At 44.4% G+C, this 19789-nt stretch overlaps 1 protein-coding gene across 7 annotated transcripts in view; it reads left to right on the top strand.

The window, feature by feature from the left end:
* NUMA1 (nuclear mitotic apparatus protein 1) overlaps nucleotides 1–19789 on the top strand; it is a 98500-nt gene that overhangs the window by 56261 nt on the left and 22450 nt on the right. For all 7 annotated transcript variants that reach the window (XM_075592810.1, XM_075592815.1, XM_075592809.1 and 4 more), the window contains exons 11-16: nucleotides 4093–4210; nucleotides 5503–5643; nucleotides 6881–7003; nucleotides 11341–15057; nucleotides 16944–16985; nucleotides 19408–19476. In XM_075592810.1, coding sequence (XP_075448925.1) covers nucleotides 4093–4210; nucleotides 5503–5643; nucleotides 6881–7003; nucleotides 11341–15057; nucleotides 16944–16985; nucleotides 19408–19476 — 4210 coding nt within the window. The remainder of the gene's footprint in view (nucleotides 1–4092; nucleotides 4211–5502; nucleotides 5644–6880; nucleotides 7004–11340; nucleotides 15058–16943; nucleotides 16986–19407; nucleotides 19477–19789) is intronic.

The raw sequence follows: 19789 nt of genomic DNA on the forward strand, positions 1-19789 counted from the left end.
GTGTGTTTGTATTTCGGAACGTGACGGGTTCTGAAGTGGCCTGTTTATGAGGAATAATGGGAATATTACAATTTTAAGATTTGCCATCCAGGATTTTATCTCTTTCCATAAGTCCTATCTGGGGGCAGGTCCACCACATATGATAGAAAGATGCTTTTGCTTTTAGGACATAGTGGGGAATATCTTGGAACAAATTGAGAGCTTCTGGGGTCTTGTAACACCGCGTCATTACTTTGTACGCGTTTTCTTTAATTGTCGTACATATTGAGCTCCTCACCACGATGTCAAAAATATCACCCAGCCCTCTTCCTCCAGTTCCTTTCTTAATAAATGGAAGCTGGCCTTGATGTTCAGTGAGGAAAAATACCCGTACAATGCGGAGATTAGTTTTTGTTGAGTCGGCCTCTAAACATAATCTCTCAAACTCTGATTCTGGTTTTGGGGGGTTCATTTTGGCAGAGAAAGCGGAATATCTCTCTGGATGGAAGATTTTCTCCTTGATCAGTTGATCAAACTGCATTATTTTGAGGTCGTTGCTTATAGCTCGTAATCTACAAATGTTTGTTCTGTGCCAATTTGTCAATGCCGGTCTGGACAGACCTGGTGGAAATTCTAGGTAGTCAAAAAGGGGGAAGGGGAGGGGACATCAAGGAATTTATATTTGTAAGTCTATACTTGAATTTGAATTTTTGTCCCAGAGCCTGAGTGTGTGAGATTGTCGGTAAAGTGGGATGTCTTGTTCTGGCTCGGGAGGGCAGCCATACAATTCTATCTAAGGCTACTGGGTTTATTTGTGAGGCTTCAAGAGATACCCATCTTCTGAGTGAGGGGCTTGTGTGCCAAGCTACCCATTGGTTCACTTGAGTTGCCTTGCAGTTTGGGAGTAGACATGCGAGCCAGACCTCCTGCCCTTGCGGGACACGTTGGTAGCCTTCTGCTTAATCTGGGCTTCTGGTTGTTCCAGATGAATTTTGTGATCCGGGACTGGAGCTTAAGAATGCCTGTGTTAACTATTGGGATAGGGAGTGTTTGAAAGAGGTATAAGAACCTGGGCATCCGATCCATCTTAACTGACTGGACTCTTCCCCATCCAAGAGATTTGAATTTGGACCACATCTGTAGATCTGCCTGTAGGGTCTTTAAAATTCTGGGGTAATTAGCGTTATATAATGAGTCGTAGTCTCTGGTTAGGGATAACCCCAGATATTTAATGGTCGAATGTTGCCACTTAAAATCAAAATTGAGCTCTATTAGCTTGTTTTGTTTCCTTTCGCAAATTGATATTTAATACCTCGGACTTGCTATTGTTCTTAAATCCAGATTAGTTTATTGAAAAACGAAAGGTCACTGAACAGATTAGGGAGGGCGATTAAGGGGTATGACATCATCAGCCAAGAGTGCCAATTTGTAAGATTGGTCTCCTGCCTTAATACTTGTTGTTTTTACTTTTTTGTCAAATATGCGCTCACAAGAGCTGCATGCATAGTGCGAATATAAGAAGGGACAGCCCTTCCTTGTCCCGCTTTTAATTTGTATCTGGCTTGATGGGAAACCTTGGCTTACCTCTTTGGCTGTGGGGTTGGTGTAGAGGGTTAATATTGCTTTTAAGGAAGATACCAGTAAAGCCAAAAGCCTTTAGTGTTTCCCTCTTCTAGACGCAATCTATGCGATCAAAGGCTTTCTCTGCATCAAGGCGAAGTAGCATAGAGGGGGGGGGGGGTGTCCTCTCTCTTAGCCGGGGAAGTCAAATCAATAATCCTTCTGATTTCAGCAGCTTGTCTTCCAGGGATGAAGCCAGCCTGGTCAACGTGTATCAGGGAGGGGAGAATTTTTATTAACCTGTTTACCAATATTTTGGCGAAATATTATGATGCCCGAATTGATTAAAGAAATCGGGCGAGAGCTTCCACAGTTTGTCGGATCTTTTCCATATTTCTGGGTTAGATATATAGAGGCCTGCAGCAGGCTAGATGGGAAAGATGAGTTTGACAGAAATGAACAAGTTCAGTAAGCGTGGAGCGAGGATTCTACTGAATTCTTTGTAGTAATTATCAGTAAACCCGTCCGGGCCTGGGGCTATGGGTGATTTCAGGATTTAAATAACCAGTTGGATTTCTTCTAGTGTTGTTTTTTTTTTTTTTTTTTAACTTCAGCAGAGTCTGTTGGGAGTTCGATACTTTAGGTAAATCTGCTGAATTAATGTAATTCTGAATTAGATTTTCTGTGTGGACATCATAGGCCACTTTTCTCCCGTCGTACTGTTTGGTGTAGAATTTCTGAAATTCGCCTACGATTGTTTCCGGGTTCGATGTTGTGGCACCTGATTTGTAGTTGGATAAATTAAATATTGTATACTTGGCATCTATTTCTCAACCTGGCCGCTAGCAGAGAATTCGATTTTTCTCTGTGTCCAGCTCGGGAGTGCCAACCCGCCACATATTTCGTTCGGCGTTAGTCTCTCTTAGGGCTTTTAAGGTTGAGGATGATAGGGACGTTTTATGGGTCATCGACAAGAAGTCTATTTTGGCTTGCAGAATCGTTCTCTTTTTTTAGCCTTTGCCATTGCCCGAGGACAGAGAAATTCGATTACCTCTTATGATGGCCTTGTGGGCTTCCCAGAGGACAGCCAATGATGACACACTAACCGTGTTGGTTTGGAAAAAAGCTTCAATCTCCCGTTCAAAGGTTGTCACTGTATCAGGAAGTTTTAGCATGGATTCATTCAAGTCTTCTATTGGCCTTTGGGGACCTTATGTCCAGGTTGGTAATTGTTGATTCTACTGGGACATGGTCTGACCAAGTTATACTGTATATGCTTGTGTGGGATCAAGCCTGCGCCTGTGAAAATATAATCTAGGCATGAGTACGATTGTTGAGGGGAGGGGAAAAATGTAGTCCTTTTCGTATGGGTGTTTAGCTCGTGCCTGGTGTCTACTAGATGTAGGGCTAACAGACCCCTTTTAAGGACTTTGATATCCTGGGTTCTAGTCCTGTTTGGCTTGGCAACCGGTGTTTTTGATCTGTTTTTGATCTGTTTTTGAAGCAGGGGAGCCTGGTTCAATTCCCGGTGCCTCAGTCACCAAAAACATAGATTGTAAACAAAAACGAGTCTGTTAATAATAATAGCATGTTCTTGGATAGCGCTGCTGGTTTTACGTAGCGCTTTACAGAGACATTTTGCAGGCACAGGTCCCTGCCCCGTAGAGCTTACAATCTATGTTTTTGGTGACTGAGGCACAGGGAGATAAAGTGACTTGCCCAAGGTCACAGGGTGCCGACACCGGGAATTGAACCAGGCTCCCCTGCTTCAAACTCAGTGCCAGTCCGTGTCTTTACTCACTGAGCCGCTCCTTCTCCCCAATTAAGACATTTCTTCCATCAGAGCGGTGATGAGAGCGTTTGCAGATAATGTTGGGACCTGTAAAAAGGACCATACCCATGCATGGTTACAGGCTTAATAATGCTTTGGCCAAACAATTTTATTAACCGACTCTTATGAGAATACAGATTAGTATTATTTAACGATATAATTTGCCATATTGGATGTAGCATTGCGGATTTTGTCTCTTATTACATTGGGTCACAATCCCAGTTGCACTCCCTTTGACACACACACACACACACACACACACGATGTGGCGGGTTTGGGTTCTGCGTTTGCAGGGCTTGTGTGAGCTTTAGAGAGACAGAAAGAAGGGATACGGAAGTAAAGTGAGCAAAAGCATTGGCGAGAGAAAGGAGCAAAGAAGTAAAATCCGGGGAAATAAGAGGCGTGTGGGAGGCTGAAAGAGGGAAGCGCTTTTATTTGAACTTTCTTTAATCCCTGTGGTAGCAGAAGAGCTAACAACTCCTTCCCCGGGTCGCAGGTCCCTGTCACACTGAAGAGGTTGGATTTTTAGGGAGTTATAATTTTATTTTGTTGTGCTGATTAAGTTTCCGGTGACTGGAATTTTTGGGGCTAGTACAGGTAAATTTTGAAGCGGTTATTACAGGAGGAGCAGGCATTAATGAATGCATTATGCAGGGTGACGGCTACCACTTGCTATGCTGATTGAGGAGCCCCCCTCCCTAATTTCGGTCTTTATCCCACAGTTTGATGATGCGCCTTCGAGACGCCCTTAAGCAGTGCCAAGATCTGAAGACAGACAAGAACCAAATGGATCGCAAGATTGACCAACTGTCCGAGGAGAATGGGGACCTCTCGTACAAGGTACATGGACTTCTGTGTGTCAAGCAGCTTCTTGTAACCATGGCAAGTTTCCCAGCCCGCGGTAACACTGGAAAGACGACGTGGTGCAGTAACGCAGTGCGCAAATTGCAAACAGTTTAACCCAGGCGTGGCCAACTTCCGGGCCACCAACAGGTCAGGCTTTCAGGCTATCCGTGCTTCAGCACGGGGAGTGCAGTCATTCTGATTGAGCCACCTGTTCTGAAGCACGGATATCCTGAAAACCTGACCTGTTGGTGGCTCTTGAAGACTGGAGTTGGCCGCCCCTGGGTTAACACCGTAGCAAGGTTAGTTGATGAGTGAGTTTTGGATCGATGTCTTGCGGGTTTAAACTGTGTGGCTGTGTAAACTAGCAGCTTCTGTTAATTATATCTAGTTACTGCAACAAGCTATTGAGCCTTTTTAACCAGGACACCTACACGAAGAAGCAGCGTGTGAGGTATTGAAGTCGTGACCAACTACATCCGTGAAGAGCTTATGTCTGTTCATTTCAATAGATCTTCGCTAGTATTTTAACGTTCCAGTAGCAGTGTTGATAAGTAAAGATTACTTATGGGTGATCATTTTTTTTAAAAGGCGCAATCCGCAGGAAGCAGGGGGTTTCCGAAGCTGGACCCCATTAATTTCCGCTCCGGTGACCCCCTGCTTCCTGAAATACGTGGCTCCGTAGGGGTTGCCGGTATCTCTCTTCTGTTTAAAGGTCCTGGACACATGGGCCACGAGGAAGTGGCGCCAGGTTACGACACGACTTCCTATTGGCGTCCGTTGGACGCAGGCGCTTGGAAGCAGCGGGAAGCCCAGCCGCAGCTGCTACCAGCACCCCATCTTCGGAAGCAGGGTGTGCTCGGAGCTGGAATTAATGGGGTTCAGCTCCGGAGACCCCCTGCTTCTCTCCTATGTAAAAAAAACATGATGGATTTGACAAACCTTGCAGGTTTTTTATTCAAATGTGCGGTCATTCCCCACAATACATACCGGTTTCACCATCTCTACGTTTCTGTTGGGAATTTTCAAATGAAGCTGAGATTTGCCAATTGACGGTTTGTCTTTAGTCTGATCTGTTACAATAATACAAGATGGAAGGAGGTTTTGTCATTCGCTTACTCGGCAGCAGAAGAGGTTCTTGCTTCGCCATGCTGAAATTCCCCCACGGTTATGTCGGAAAACACGTCATTGACCTGTGACTTTGACAATGCACAGTTCAGTTTTGTGTACAGTATGTTTGTTGTCTTGCAGCTTACCCTTATAGCTCCTTTTCCCCCCCCTTTGTGTAGGTGCGGGATTTGATAAACCGGTTGTTGCAGTCGCAGGGCGCCCTGAATGAAGTCTCAGAAGACCATGAGCAGTCCTTGAAAGACTGGCAGCAGAAGCAGAGTCAGATGGAAACGGAGCTCCACACGGCGGTCGCCGAGAAGGTAAATCGGTAGCACGTACTTAATGAGAATTACCCAACCTCTTTTACAGAATTTACTAAGCGGTGTTGTCAAATAAGACGTATGTATGTACCGAGGTGATGGTTCTGAGACCATTCAAAGTACCTTTCCATGAAAGGGTTCAGCAGCCTACGTGTATCGGAGCGAGATAGATCAGCAGTAATGGGCCATGTCTGGGCTTCATTCTATGGAACAGCTGATGGGTTGCCAGCTCTGTAAATCTTCTGCTCATCTGGTTTTGGGAATGGTTTTGATCACAGCCTCCATTGTATCCCTGGTCATCTCTCTTTCCAGTACTGCATTTCCTTTTCTCCACCCATCACTTATTGGTTTCACCAGACTTGCCGCACACCACACAGAACCATTCAAACCGGACTTGTGATCCCAGAAATATCTAAAAAATAACAGCTAATTTATCTATCCGTCTCCTTATATATGAACAATTACACAGGCTAAAGCAATATGGCAAATGGCTACTTTTCATACTGTGCATTACCGGCCAGCAATTCAAACACAGACAGATTCAGTACCGGTGTGTGTGGCATGTTTGTTTGTTTGTTTTCAGGGCAGGAAGAACAATTTAAGCCTATGCTGTGTTGTGTATTTTTTTTTTAATTATATGTTTTGAAGCATGGGGTTTCTGGACCTGAATGTGGTTTTGTAGTCTAAAGTTCTTAAAGCAGCAGAAAAGGCTTCATTGTGCTTAATTTTGTTTTTAAATCACAGGATTGAAGCAGGAGGTCTCCAGAGCTGAACTGCTTTAATTTCAGCTACGGGGACCCCTTGCACCCAGAGATGCATACCTTTGTAGCGGTGTCGGTATCCCTGTGCAATTTTTAAATGTCCCGGTCATGCAGGCCATAAGGGAGCCGCAGCGGATGATGTCACGACTTCCTATTGGCCCGCGGGACATTTAAACGCAGCCATTGTTAGGCACACTATTTTCCCAGCCTACGTAGATACCGGCACCCGTATGGAGGCACGTATGTCTGGAAGCATGGGGTCCCCGGAGTTTAAATTAGCGCAGTACAGCTCTGGAGACCCCCAGCTTCAATCCTGTAATTTAAAACTAAATAAATAAATAAGCGCCTGTTCTGCTGCTTTCAGCACTTTAGAGTCTCTTCAAAAACCATATATTTTCTTCCATGTGAGCGGTTTGTTTTTTTTGTGCTGCCTTTTTGTTACCGGAGACATTGAGCTTTCTTGGTGTCTCCCACAGAAATGCCTGGAGGAGCGTCGTCTAATCCTGCAGGGGAAGATTTCAATGCTGGAGGACCAGCTAAAGAAAATGGGGGAGAGCAACTCGCAGGAGAAAGGCGAGAGCATGGGCGATATCCTGAAGGTACACGCTCGCCCTGCAAATGTTAATGGGGTCATAGGCCATTAAATGGGGCCTTGCATAGAGAGATTTGCAGTGTGCAGTCTGACATACGGTGACACAGATCCTAACTGTCTTCTGTGCAGTCAGGCAGCCATTTTAGGTGTGTCTGTGTGTCTGTGTGTCTGTGTGTCTGTGTGTCTGTGTGTCTGTGTGTCTGTGTGTCTGTGTGTCTGTGTGTCTGTGTGTCTGTCATTACAAGATGGGGGATTTTGAAATTCCAGCTTGTCCTTTTTTGGTTTGACTTCTTTTAGCACAAAAATAGACTACTGGTGTCAACATTTGAACCAAGAAAATGTGCATTTGCTGTCAGCGACCATAATATCTCCGTTTGTGTACGTAGTGCTGTTATACGCAGCACTGGAATTACCCAGGCGTACGGAGCCCGGGGCACAGGGAGATAATAAATTTCCCACGGTGGCATGGAGCTGGTGAAGGGATTCGCATCTCGTTCACCACCTCCGCGAATATTGTGGCCCAGGTTGGGGTTCAATTCTAAAATTAAAATCTAGAACATGACAGCGGAGGGGACATTCATTCCCACAAGAAATATCAGGATTTCTCCACAATGTACAACTACTTGAATTTCTACATGTAGCGGGAAATCAAGATGAAAGACAAGGTGAAGGTAACGCGTGCAAAAACCATTTCTTTGCACCGGCCGAGCGAGGCTGCACTTTTTGAGTCACAAATTCAGCTCTTAAAATCCAGTGTCAAGAGATGTTGTAAGAGCTGCCTATCAGGATTACTTTGTGGTGGTAGGCGTTAAACTTTTAGTGAAACAAAGCTAAATATCCTTCTTTTTTTGCATAATCATTAATTATTCTTGTATAAAAAAAAAATCAACTCTTTTTTTTACATTGGAATATACACTGGGGGGAGGGGTACAAAATAAACTAGGATGGAGGGGGGGGGGGAAGGGAATGAAACAGATAACGAACTAAGGAGAATAGAAGCGGAAACAAGGGATTATGGAGGTAGAATGGGGACAAGTGCGAGTTTGACAAGCAGTGAGATACCCATAGTACATACAGCTAATACTAGAAAACTTCTAAAGACTAAACAAAGTGGGCGCAGAAAGGAAGGAGCAGATAAGATAATAGTACAGAATGGAAAAAAAACAAATGCATGCTTGCTAATGCAAGAAGCCTGACAGATAAAATGGGGGAGCTTGAATTAATAGCTGCAAGGGAGCAGTATGATATCATAGGCATTACTGAAACATGGTGGGATGAAACTCATGACTGTGCAGTTAATTTAGAGGGTTATTCCCTTTTTCGGAAGGATCGAGAAAATAGAAGAGGAGAAGTATGCTTATATGTTTAAACCGGATCTAAAACCTATTATAAGGGATGACATTTATGAAGGGAATGAAGAAATTGGCAGTGGAGGTTAAAGTATAAAGAAAATGTTTGTAGGGATATGCTATAAACCACCAAATATCTGTGAGATTGAGGAAGCTAAAATACTTTTGCAAATGGAGAAGGCATCAAAACTGGGTCATGTTTGCATAATGGGGGATTTTAATTATACAGACATAGACTGGGGCAATGAGATTAGCATTACAACAAAAGGAAACAGGTTTTTGGGGGTGCTTAAAGACAATTATATGACCCAAATTATTGAGGAACCAACCAGGAGAGTGGCAGTTCTGGATTGGGTCATATCAAACAATGTAGAAGTAATAACAAATATTCAAGTCCTGGAACATTTGGGTAACAGTGATCATAACATGGTCTCATTTGAAATAAATTCTCAAAAAAACTATTACTTGGGTTCAACAAAGACCTTCAACTTTGGAAAGGCAGATTTTAATAAAGTGAGGTCTAATCTACAAGTAATACACTGGGATTATGTTTTTGCAGGGGAAAATGTAGAAGATAAATGGGCGGTCTTTAAAACATTGTTAGAAAAGCACACTTATCAGTGTATACCCTGGGTAATAAGTATAAAAGAAATAAGTCAAAACCAATGTGGCTAAATAAACAGGTAGGGGAGGAAATGGACAAGAAGAGGAAGGCGTTTAGATTCTTTAAGTCAGAAGGGACGGAGACATTGAATCAGAATTATAAGGAATGTAACAAAAATTGCAAAAGGGCAATCAAATGAGCAAAAATGGATAATGAAAAAAGGATTGCAATAGAAAGTAAGATTAACCCTAAAAAGTTCTTTAAGTACCTTAATAACAAAAAATGAGAAGAAAACATAGGACCCTTTCAGTGTGAGATGGGCAGGCAGATAATTGAAGATAAGGTAAAAGTAGAGGTATTAAACAAATTCTTTGCCTCTGTGTTTACCAGGGAAGAATCAATGTCAATAGTAGTGCCGCAGGAGGAAGCCACAACCTCTATAATAACGAACAATTAGTTAACTGAGGAAAAAAGCGGCTTGAAAAAATTAAAGTAAATAATGCACCTGGCCCCGATGGCATACATCCAAGAGTTCTCAAGGAGTTAAGCTCAGTAATAGCCAAACCATTATATTTAATATCCAAGGACTCCATTTCCACAGGCTCAGTACCACAAGATTGGCGTAAAGCAGATGTGGTGCCTATATTTAAAAAGGCGCTAGATCACAACCGGGGAATTACAGACTTGTAAGCCTAACTTCAATAGTGGGGAAACTACTTGAAGGTTTAATACGGGATAATCAGGAATACCTGATGGGAAACAAAATTATTAGTAATAGTCAGCATGGATTTATGAAAGCTAGATCATGCCAAACTAACCTTATTTGTTTCTTTTGAGGAGACAAGTAGGAATTTAGACCAGGGTAATGCAGTTGATGTGGTCTACTTAGATTTTGCAAAAGATTTTGATACGGTTCCACACAAGAGGTTGGTGTACAAAATAAAGCAAATTGGACTCCATAATAATATATGCACCTGGATTGAAAACTGGTTAAAGGACAAACAGAGGGTTGTCATAAATGGAACCTTTTCAGGTTGGGCTAAAGTCGTGAGTGGTGTACCTCAGGGATCGGTACTGGGACCCCTGCTTTTTAACTTGTTTATTAATGACCTTGAGGTTGGCATCGAGAGCAAAGTCCCCATCTTTGCTGATGATACTAAATTGTGTAAGGTAGTAGAATCCGAGCAGGATGTAATTTCTCTCCAGAAGGACTTGGAGAGACTGGAAACGTGGGCAGGTAAATGGCAGATGAGGTTTAATACAGATAAATGTAAGGTTATGCACTTGGGATGCAAGAATAAACAGGCGACTTAAAATTAAATGGGGATACATTGAGGGAATCCTTGATGGAGAAGGATTTAGGAGTGCTTGTAGACAGCAGGCTTAGCAATAGTGCCCAATGTCATGCAGTAGCTGCAAAGGCAAACAAGATCTTATCTTGCATCAAACGGGCAATGGATGGAAGGGAAGTAAACATAATTATGCCCCTTTACAAAGCATTAGTAAGACCACACCTTGAATATGGAGTACAATTTTGGGCACCACTCCTTAGAAAATACATTATGGAACTAGAGAGTGCAGAGAAGAGCCACCAAATTAATAAAGGGGACAATCTAATTTATGAGAGGCTAGCTAAATTGGATTTATTTACATTAGAAAAGAGGCTTCTAAGAGTGGATATGATAACTATATACAAATATTTTTGGGGACAGTACAAGGAGCTCTCAAATGAACTATTCATCCCAAGGGCAGAACAAAGGACATCCCTTTTTAGGTGGGAGGAAAGGAGATTTCACCAGAAACAAAGGAAAGGTTCTTTACCGTAAGGGCAGTTAAAATGTGAAATTCATTACCCATGGAGACTGTGATCGCAGATACAATAAATGTGTTCAAAAAAAGGTTGGATATCTTTTTAGAAAGGAAAGGTATACAGGGATATACCAAATAAGTACACATGGGAAGGATGTTGATCCAGGGATTAATCTGATTGCCAATTTTTGGAGTCAGGAAGGAATGCATTTTCCCCCTTATGAGATATAATTGGATGATATGACACTGGGGGTTTTTTGTTTGCCTTCCTCTGGATCAATAAGTAAGTATAGATATAGGATAAAGTATCTGTTGTCTAAATTTAGCATTGGTTGAACTTAATGGACGTACGTCTTTTTTCAACCTCATCTACTATGTAACTATAAATAAATGTCTCAATTTTGAGGGAGTACCAAAGTAGCTATGGCCACACCCTTTTAGGGACGGTGGAGGACATCCCTGGGAGCATTACAGACAGTCGAATGTGTCAGACGCTACCTGTACAGTGCCTTGTAAGTGTTTTCCCTGATAATATACTTTTTTTTAAATTGCTGATACCTATGTATTTTTGTTTCTCTACAGCTTGAAAGCTTGAAGCAGGAAGTAGATGAACTCACTACGCAATTAATAGGACTCCAAGCTCAGATTACCCAGCTAGAGCAAGGGAAGAGCTTTGCCAAAGCTGAGCTGGAGGCAGAGAGAGCGCGATTTGAGTCTGAGAAACTTCAGCTCCAGGAGATCATCACCAACCTGCAGACTTCCTTCTCTGAGATAACGGTGCAGAAGGAAAAGCAGGACCAGGAGGCTAGAGCTCAGGAGGAACAGCTGAGCTGCCAGATCACCACATTGCAACTGGAAATCTCCAGGCTGAAGACTTCCCTAACACAGAAGGAGGAGGAGCTTGTGAGTGTTCACCAACAGGTGGAAGACGAAAGGAAGCAGAAGGCTCAGTTGGTGGAAGACCTAAATAGGGAAGAAGAGTCTTCTAGGCAGAACATACAAGGGCTCAAACATGAAGTGGACAATCTCGGCAGTGTCTTGAAACTGACCGAGGTCAAGCTGGCGGAGTGCACCCAAAAACTGGACACAGAGTCCAAGCAGATAGTTGAGTTAAGACAAGAACGTGAGAAGGTTAGTGTTGAAAGAGACTCAACCCTTGCACTGTTCCAAGAGTACAAAAGTGTCAAAGAGGAGGAACTGAGCCTACTGAACCAGACAGTCCACAATTTGGAGGCAGGCCACCAAGTGAATTTGGCAGCATCAGAAGAGCTAAAGAGGGAAAAGGCAGAATTGGCCCTAAAAGTGCAGGAGTTGGATGCAACCATTCTAGACCTTATTACTAAATGCCAGAACCTAGACACCGAAAATGATGCACAAAGTAAGGGTCATGCATCTACTGTGGAGTGTTTACGAGCACAGCTTCTTGAGCAGGAGAACCAGGTAAGAATTTGCCAGCAGAAAGTGTCTGGGAAAAAGTTGCTAACCGAAGAAAACATTCGCCTTAAAGAACAGTTGCTTTCTATGGAGAACACAATGAAAAACCTGAGGGAACTTCTAGAGAATGAGAAAAGTAAATATTCTGCCACTATTGAAGGTGAGGGGAAGAGAATTTCACAGCTTGAAGGGGAAATAAGGAAGCTAACTGAAAGCAAAGATCAGGCCATGCTGGAACTGGGTGAAGAGAGAGCCAATGGCAAAGGCCTTGAATCTCAACTCAAGCGCTTGGAGGAAGAATATCGGATTGGGAATGAAAATCTGCAGCGCAAGATGTCAGATACATCTGCTGCCATAACGGAGCAAGAGGGAGAGCGGGAGAGGCTGACTAAGGAAGTGGGTATCTGGCAGGCCAAGTACAAAGAGGCTCAGCAGTGTAGAGCTCAAAACTGCTCCCAAATGGAAGAACAAATTGAAAAGTTGAAAAAAGACCACGCAGATGTTTGGCAGGAACTACAGACCGAGAAGGCAAAAGTGTCCGAGCTTGAAGCACAGGCAAAGGACACCATGTCTGCTCAGCTGCAGAGGGTGTCCCAGTTGGAGTCTGATCTGTCTGCAGCAGCGGCTCTTGTTAAACAGAAGGAAGATGAAGCGCAGAAGCTGCTCACTGCAATTCAGTCTGCACAAGAAAAGATCAAATTCGCTCAACAAGAAGAAACCGAGCGTTTTTCTCAGTTGGAGACGACGTTAAGCGATGTGACACAAGATCTCGAGCGCCTTTCCAAAGAGCTGTCTGAAGAAAAGCTGAAAAAAGCAGAGCTAGAAGCCACAGTAAAGCAACTAGAAGAGCAGAAATCTGAAAGGATATTGGCCCTGGAATCAGAGATTTCCAGCACACTAGCGGTTGTCAAGGACCGAGAAGTTGAAGCAGATAAGCTTTCTCGAGATGTGGAGCTGCTGAGAAGCCAACTGGAAGAGTCACGGCTGAAGCACCAAGAAGAGCTAACTCAGAGAAGTAATGAGATCGGGCAACTGGTTGAAGAAAAGGAGAGAGCCAAGGCAGATCTGACAGCAGAAAGAGCTACCAAAGTAGAGGTGGAGGTCCAGCTACAGAAATCGGTCGACACGCATAAAAGGGAGTTTTCAGCCCTGCAAAACGAGCTATCCCGCTCTCTAGATCTGATTACAATGAAGGAGACTGAGTTGGAGAGACTCACAAAGGAGGCTGCTTTGAGGCAAAAGGAATTAAAGCTGCAACAACAGAGCGTGACCAAACTCGCGGAAGAGGTAGCCACATTGAGAGAATTAAAAGAACGAGTTGCCATGCAGGAAACGGAGCTCAAACGCTACACCGAGACTGCTCAAACTGGGGAAGCAGATATAAGTGGCCTGAAGTCCACCATTGGTGAAAAGGAGAAAGAGATTAAACATTTGAAGCAAGACATCCAGCGCAGGGAGAAAGAGAGTTGTTCCATTCAAGAGCAGCACCAAGCAACACTCCTCGAGATGAAGGCGCTTCGGTCCAAGATCGCTGAGCTGGAGAAGAGTTGCAGCAAGCAGAATGAAGTGATCACCTGTGCGCGAAAAGAAGCAGACGATGCAAAAGCAGTTGCGTCAGAAAGGGCTTCCGCGTCAGAGCGGCAGCAGGAGGGGCTGCAGCAAGAAAAGCAGAAGACTCGAGAGCTAGAGTTACTGTTGGAGGCCTCTGTGTCGGCACAAGCGGAGCGAGAATCTGCCGTTGATGCTTTAAAGAAAGAGCTAATTCATAAGGTGCAAGAACTGGAGCAAAGCCAAAAAGCTTTCGGGGAAACAAGTGGGGAGCTGTCTTCTGTGCTTTCTGCGGCTGGGGAAAGAGAGCGGTGCTTGGCTGAAGCTAAAGAACAAGTAGCCAAGTATCAGAAAGACATTGAAAATAAGACTGAAGAAATGGTCAGCTTGCATGAAGAAACGAGCAGCGTAACGTCAAAATTGGCAGCTAAAGAGGAAGCGTGCGTGGAGCTTAAATCGCTGCTAGCGAGAGAATCGATAAAACACGGAGAGCTGGAAGACCAGCTGAAAATTCTCCAGTCGGAAGTGGAGGTGGCTTCCAAAGAATTGCACGAGAAGAAAGGCGCAATTGAGAGCCTAAGAACAGAAGCCCTGAGCTTTAGAGAGGACGCTGACAAGCAGAGGGTGTCTGTTGAAGAATTGAGGAAGGAACTGTCTTCTCAGAAGGAACTGACCGATGGACTTCAGCAAGATATCAAGTCTTGGCAGGGGAGATGTGACCAGAAGGAAGGGCAAATGTCTTCTCTACAGCAGCAGCTCAGCAGCTCCCAAAGTTTGTTGGAGGAACTGGCATCCCTCAAAAGCAGTTACCAGGAGGTTCAGGCAGACCGAGCACTGGTCGAAGAGAAGCACAAGGAGGAACTTGGGAAGCAGCAGAGAATAGTTGAGCATTGGCAGGCTGAACTGGAAAGGAATAAAGCAGAAATAGCAGAGCTCTTGTCACTGAAGGAGAAGCTGTCCCAGCAAGAGCTTGCATTACAGAGCTTGCAGACCGAGAAGAGCGGTTATCTGATCCAGATTAGCCAGTTCCAGCAGATGAACAGCCAACTGGCTGGAGAAAACCAGAGTCTGTCCCAAGTCTCTAATCAGGGGGTAAAGAAGCTGGAGGCTGAGCTGTCCAAAATTACAGAGAAGCACTCTGAAGAGCTGGAGTCTCTCCGTCTGCAGTACGAGAAGGTGGTCTTTGAAGGCAAAGAACAAGTACAAGATCTCAGCCAGAAGCTGGAAGGTGTGACTAGTAAATATGACCACGCCAAGTCGAAGGTTTTGGATGAGACACAAAAGTTCCTGGAAGAAAAACAGAAACTTCTTCTGCAGGTACTGTGCTGTTCTAACTTGTGTTTTAGATGTCAATATGGAATTCATATTTTTGTATCGCTATACTCACGCTGGAAGAGACTAGAGCCTGCCCCCCCATCTCACACGTGCCGCCCTCCCCCCCCCCCCCCCCCCTCACCCCACACTTTGGCTCCGGCCTTCTGATGTCACGTATCCATGGCAATGCGACGTTATGTGACCCCGCAGCGTCATTTGATGCCGCGTTGCCATGGTGACGGCAGAAGCAGTCTGAGCCAAGGTAAGTGAAGTTAAAGAGGCCTTCGCCACTTCCCTGGTATTTCATTTAAATGCCTTCGGGAAGAACGCTGGGCCTCTGTAAACGCCGCGCCCCCCGCAGAGAACCTCTGTTTGCACACCCCTACTAGAAAATGTATCTAGTGATAGAAAATAGATGCATCAAGGGTTTCAACAAGATACAGGAGGGAAGCATACTTGTTTTTTTAATGACCTTGAGGTTGGGATCGAGAGCAAAGTCTCCATCTTTGCTGATACTAAATTGTGTGAGGTAATAGAATCAGAGCAAGATGTAATTTCTCTCCAGGAGGACTTGGGGAGACTGGAAACTTGGGCATGTAAATGGCAGATGAGGTTTAATACAGATAAAGGTATGGTTATGCATTTGGGAAACAGGAGTAAACAGGCTACTTACAAATTAAGTGGGGATAAATTAGAGGAATCCTTGATGGAGAAGGATTTAGGAGTGCTTGTAGGACAGCAGGCTTAGCAGTAGTGCCCAAAGTCATGCAGTAGCTGCAAAGGCAAACAAGATCTTATCTTGCATCAAACGGGCAATGGGTGGAAGGGACGCAAACATAATTATGCCCCTTAGAAAAGACATTATGGAACTAGAAAAGGTGCAGAGAAGTGCCACCAAATTAATAAAGGGGATGGACAATCTGACATAGGCTAGCTAAATTAGATTTGTTTACATTAGAAAAGAGGCATCTAAGAGGGGATATGATAACTATATACAAATATATTCGGGAACAGGACAAGGAGCTTTCAAAAGAACTATTCATCCCACGGGCAGTACAAAGGACTCGGGGCCATCCCTTTAGGTTAGAGGAAAGGAGATTTCACCAGCAACAAAGGAAAGGGTTCTTTATAGTAAGGGCAGTTAAAATGCGGGATTCATTACCCATGGAGACTGTGGTGGCAGATACAATAAATTTGTTTAAAAAAAAGGTTGGACATCTTTTTAGAAAGGAAAGGTATACAGGGACATACCAAATAAGTATACATGGGAAGGATGTTGATCCAGGGAATAATCCGATTGCCAATTCTTGGAGTCAGGAAGGAATTTATTTTTCCCCTTATGAGATATAATTGGATAGGTCACTGGGGTTTTTCGTTTGCCTTCCTCTGAATCAATATACTATAGGTATAGATATAGGATAGAGTATCTGTCATCTAAATTTAGTATAGGTTGAACCTGATGGACGTATGTCTTTTTTTCAACCTCATCTACTATGTAACGGTGTAAATATGTAACCATGTAAGCATACATGAAAGGGCTAGAACGAGATCTTGGGCTCAGACGCATGTGTGCAAGATTGGGGGAGGTAAGGGGTTGGTGAATGTACACCAGTGCTTCCCAGGAAGTGTTGTGGGTTGTAAAGGCTAATACAATAGAAAAAATGCTTTAAATACTCAATGCTCTCCTATATGAGAGAGACGGATCTAATAAAGTGTGAGGTGTCACAACAGAACCCGCTTGGCCCACCTAATTTAGTCTGCACCATTTTTCTATGTTTTTTAAATAACACCACCTAAAAGATCTTGACAAAGTTACACACGTGTGCTGGTATCTTAGTGTTTTATACTAAATCTCTACTTGGTTGATGTCCCTCGCCCACAACAAACAGGTGGAACATTTGGAGGCTGCAAAGAAGGATCATTCTGAACAGGTAACGAGTGTAACCAGCTCTCGCCTCCAGCTACTTAAGCGGTGATTGTGCATGCGGCTAACACACCCTCTTTACACAACACCGACTCGTGTGTCTCTCGGTCGACTTCCGTTTTCGTTGTGAACTGTTTGCAAAGGGGGACGCAGCAGCACGCGGAATATCGCACAGGCGGGAAGCGGACGTGCGATTTTTCACCCCCCACCCCGGTGTCAGATTCTACATGCATTTGTAGGGTGGTAAGCGTCCGCTTCCAGTGCGGACCGAAACGTGCTTATCCGGGCACATCTGACATTTAAAGGCCTTCGTGCTGCAACACAGGTTAGAACCGTTTCTGTTCCTATGGCGTCTTTTGCTTCCAAACAGTAGAACTCTCCTCCCTCCCTTTTTGATTTTGCTTGGTAATTTATTCCTACCTAGTGCTGCCAGGGCACATGATTTGCACACACAATATGGACCTGTACAATGAATCGCTGCCTTACAATGCTTTCACAATCTATCCCAAGTGACGCCGAGATAATGACTTGCCCAGGATTGCAAGGCGTCTCCCACTTCAAAGATGGTGCTGTCAATGCAAGGCCTCTCCTAAATCATTAATTAGCTTTGTTTTATTCAATGCTAGATCCTTTACAAATTGTGCAATGTGCCCTTTGCTCTAAGTTTTTAACTGTAAGCTGCACATTGGTTGCACTAAAGAGGCTTACTTAAGTCGAGGGGAAGTTTAAAAATAATAATAATCCGCTCTTATTGCCATGTTTGTGGTTAAAAATGGTGGAGCCATGGGGTGGTGGAGCCAGCACAAGTCTATGAGCCTTTATCCTGACCTTTTATCAGGCAAACAGTTTGCAATGAAGACTGCAGCGTAATCTCCTCTCCCCATCAGATGGGAGGCGGTTAGCTCTTCCGCTGCTACATGGGCATGTGATATATGGCTGTCCCTTCGGGTGGTGACGCGGTTAAATATGTGCTTCACATTTATTTCAAGTGGGTTAATCTACAAACTGTGGCCCGATGTGTCGGTTGTGCTGTTTCACCTCTGTATACACAAAGCAAACTAACATTGTCGCTGTAGGAACACTGCACTGCATGCTTCTCTTGTGCCTGCTCCCATCGCCTGTCTGATACCCCTTTTGGCTGTTTTTTGTCTGTTTCTTATTTCAACACTTAAAGGTGCAATCCCTCCAAAGACCAAAATTCCCTGTTAGCAGAGAAGTGTGTGAATTTTGCCTTTTTTCACCCAAATCTGACACCCATATCCAAGGCTGGAAAAAATACTAAGATTCACCAAGCAAGAAATAGCCATTTGTCTGCCACACGTTGTAAAGAACACTCTTAGTTACTTATCTGCTCTTAAACAAAACCTTATTTTCTCCATGATAAACATTGTATCTACCACCTTAAATTATAAAGAACCCCCTGCTATTATCTGTGTCAATGGTGCAAGAAGGGTCAAGCTCAACCAGCCCAGGGGGGAGCATTGTGCATGCTATGCTGCTGCAAGGCATTGTGGGTTGCATCTTTGGACGCTCCCATGGTGATTGGCAGTTATACCACCCATGCAGTCTGCACACGCGGTTCAGTCAGGGGCCTTACTGAGTGCGGTTTACCCTGACCGGCTCAAACGAACTGTACTGCAAGGGATCAGTAAACTTGATTAAAAACATGTAAAAGCAAGCAAAAGGTTAGCTCTTCTCCCCTGGATTTCGATTCGGCCGAGTTTTCCCAGCCCTGCCCATGAATATGTTTAAATCCATCATTATATAAACAAGGTGAACTGCCTCTATTGGCATGGTTACATTTGTTTTGGGAAGCCAATTAGACTGGCTATGTGGGATTGCACTTATAAGCACCGTGTGGCTTCTATAGGACGCATTTCTCCTGTACCCTACTTGCTTTTTAAAACGGACATTTTTATCGCCCTCGAATGTACCATCTCCTGTTTTTTTTTTTACATGACTTGGTTATTGCATTAGCACGATGCCCTCTCTAAATGGCTACAGTGAGGTTCCATGAAAGTAAGAATGGAGCCCCTGGGTTAAATGCCTATTTTATGTTCTGAGACGAACTGGATGCAAAAAAACACTGCTGTCAATTGAGTGCTATTGCCCCCTTACCTCTCCCATAAAATATATGGGCGGTGTCTGCTGCTTTAAGGCTTGTCGAAGACCAGGAAGTGGCCAGATTAATCCACTGATGGCCCCACAGTTTGACTTCCTTGGCCCAGCAGCAGCGGGATTAAGGGGGCGTGAGATGGATGTCCTTCATCGCTGTTGGCATGGGCAGTGTTCACCACATCTGATTGGACCTTTGCTGTTTTTAATACCCGTAGTGCTGAAGATGCAGGGTCTGGCAGATCACTCCTGCACTGGCTGATCTAGGGCTGTGTGTTCTCTACAACTGTGTGCTCTTCCATGTTGTGTTGCAGGTGGAGGATCTGAGCAAACAACTGAGTCAGCAGGAGAAAGCCACGAGGTCTCAGCAGCAGAAGCTGAAGGTATGAGGGGTTAGCAGGGTGCTAACTTTGGTCTAGGACCTTTTTGGTCACGGCCATTTTTGCCTAGTGGCTGCCTGTGTTTAGCCGTCCCGTACCTCGCCCCATGGACATTTCTCCGCCGGCCGTTTCGCCAACCAAGGTAAGCCCCTAAACCCGCCTCCTCCCAAACCCCTCTTTCCCTCAACCACCTATCCCTTAAGTTAACTTACCCTATTGGCGAAGCGGGCAGTGGCTGCGGCGTAGGGTCCCCTCGGCAGCCCAGCGCTGGCGCCCGACTTGGTCGCAGCCAAGTGGCCGCGACCGAATGTCCAAT

The sequence above is a fragment of the Ascaphus truei genome, chromosome 3 (genome assembly GCF_040206685.1).
Source record: "Ascaphus truei isolate aAscTru1 chromosome 3, aAscTru1.hap1, whole genome shotgun sequence".
Classification (NCBI taxonomy): Eukaryota; Metazoa; Chordata; class Amphibia; order Anura; family Ascaphidae; genus Ascaphus; species Ascaphus truei.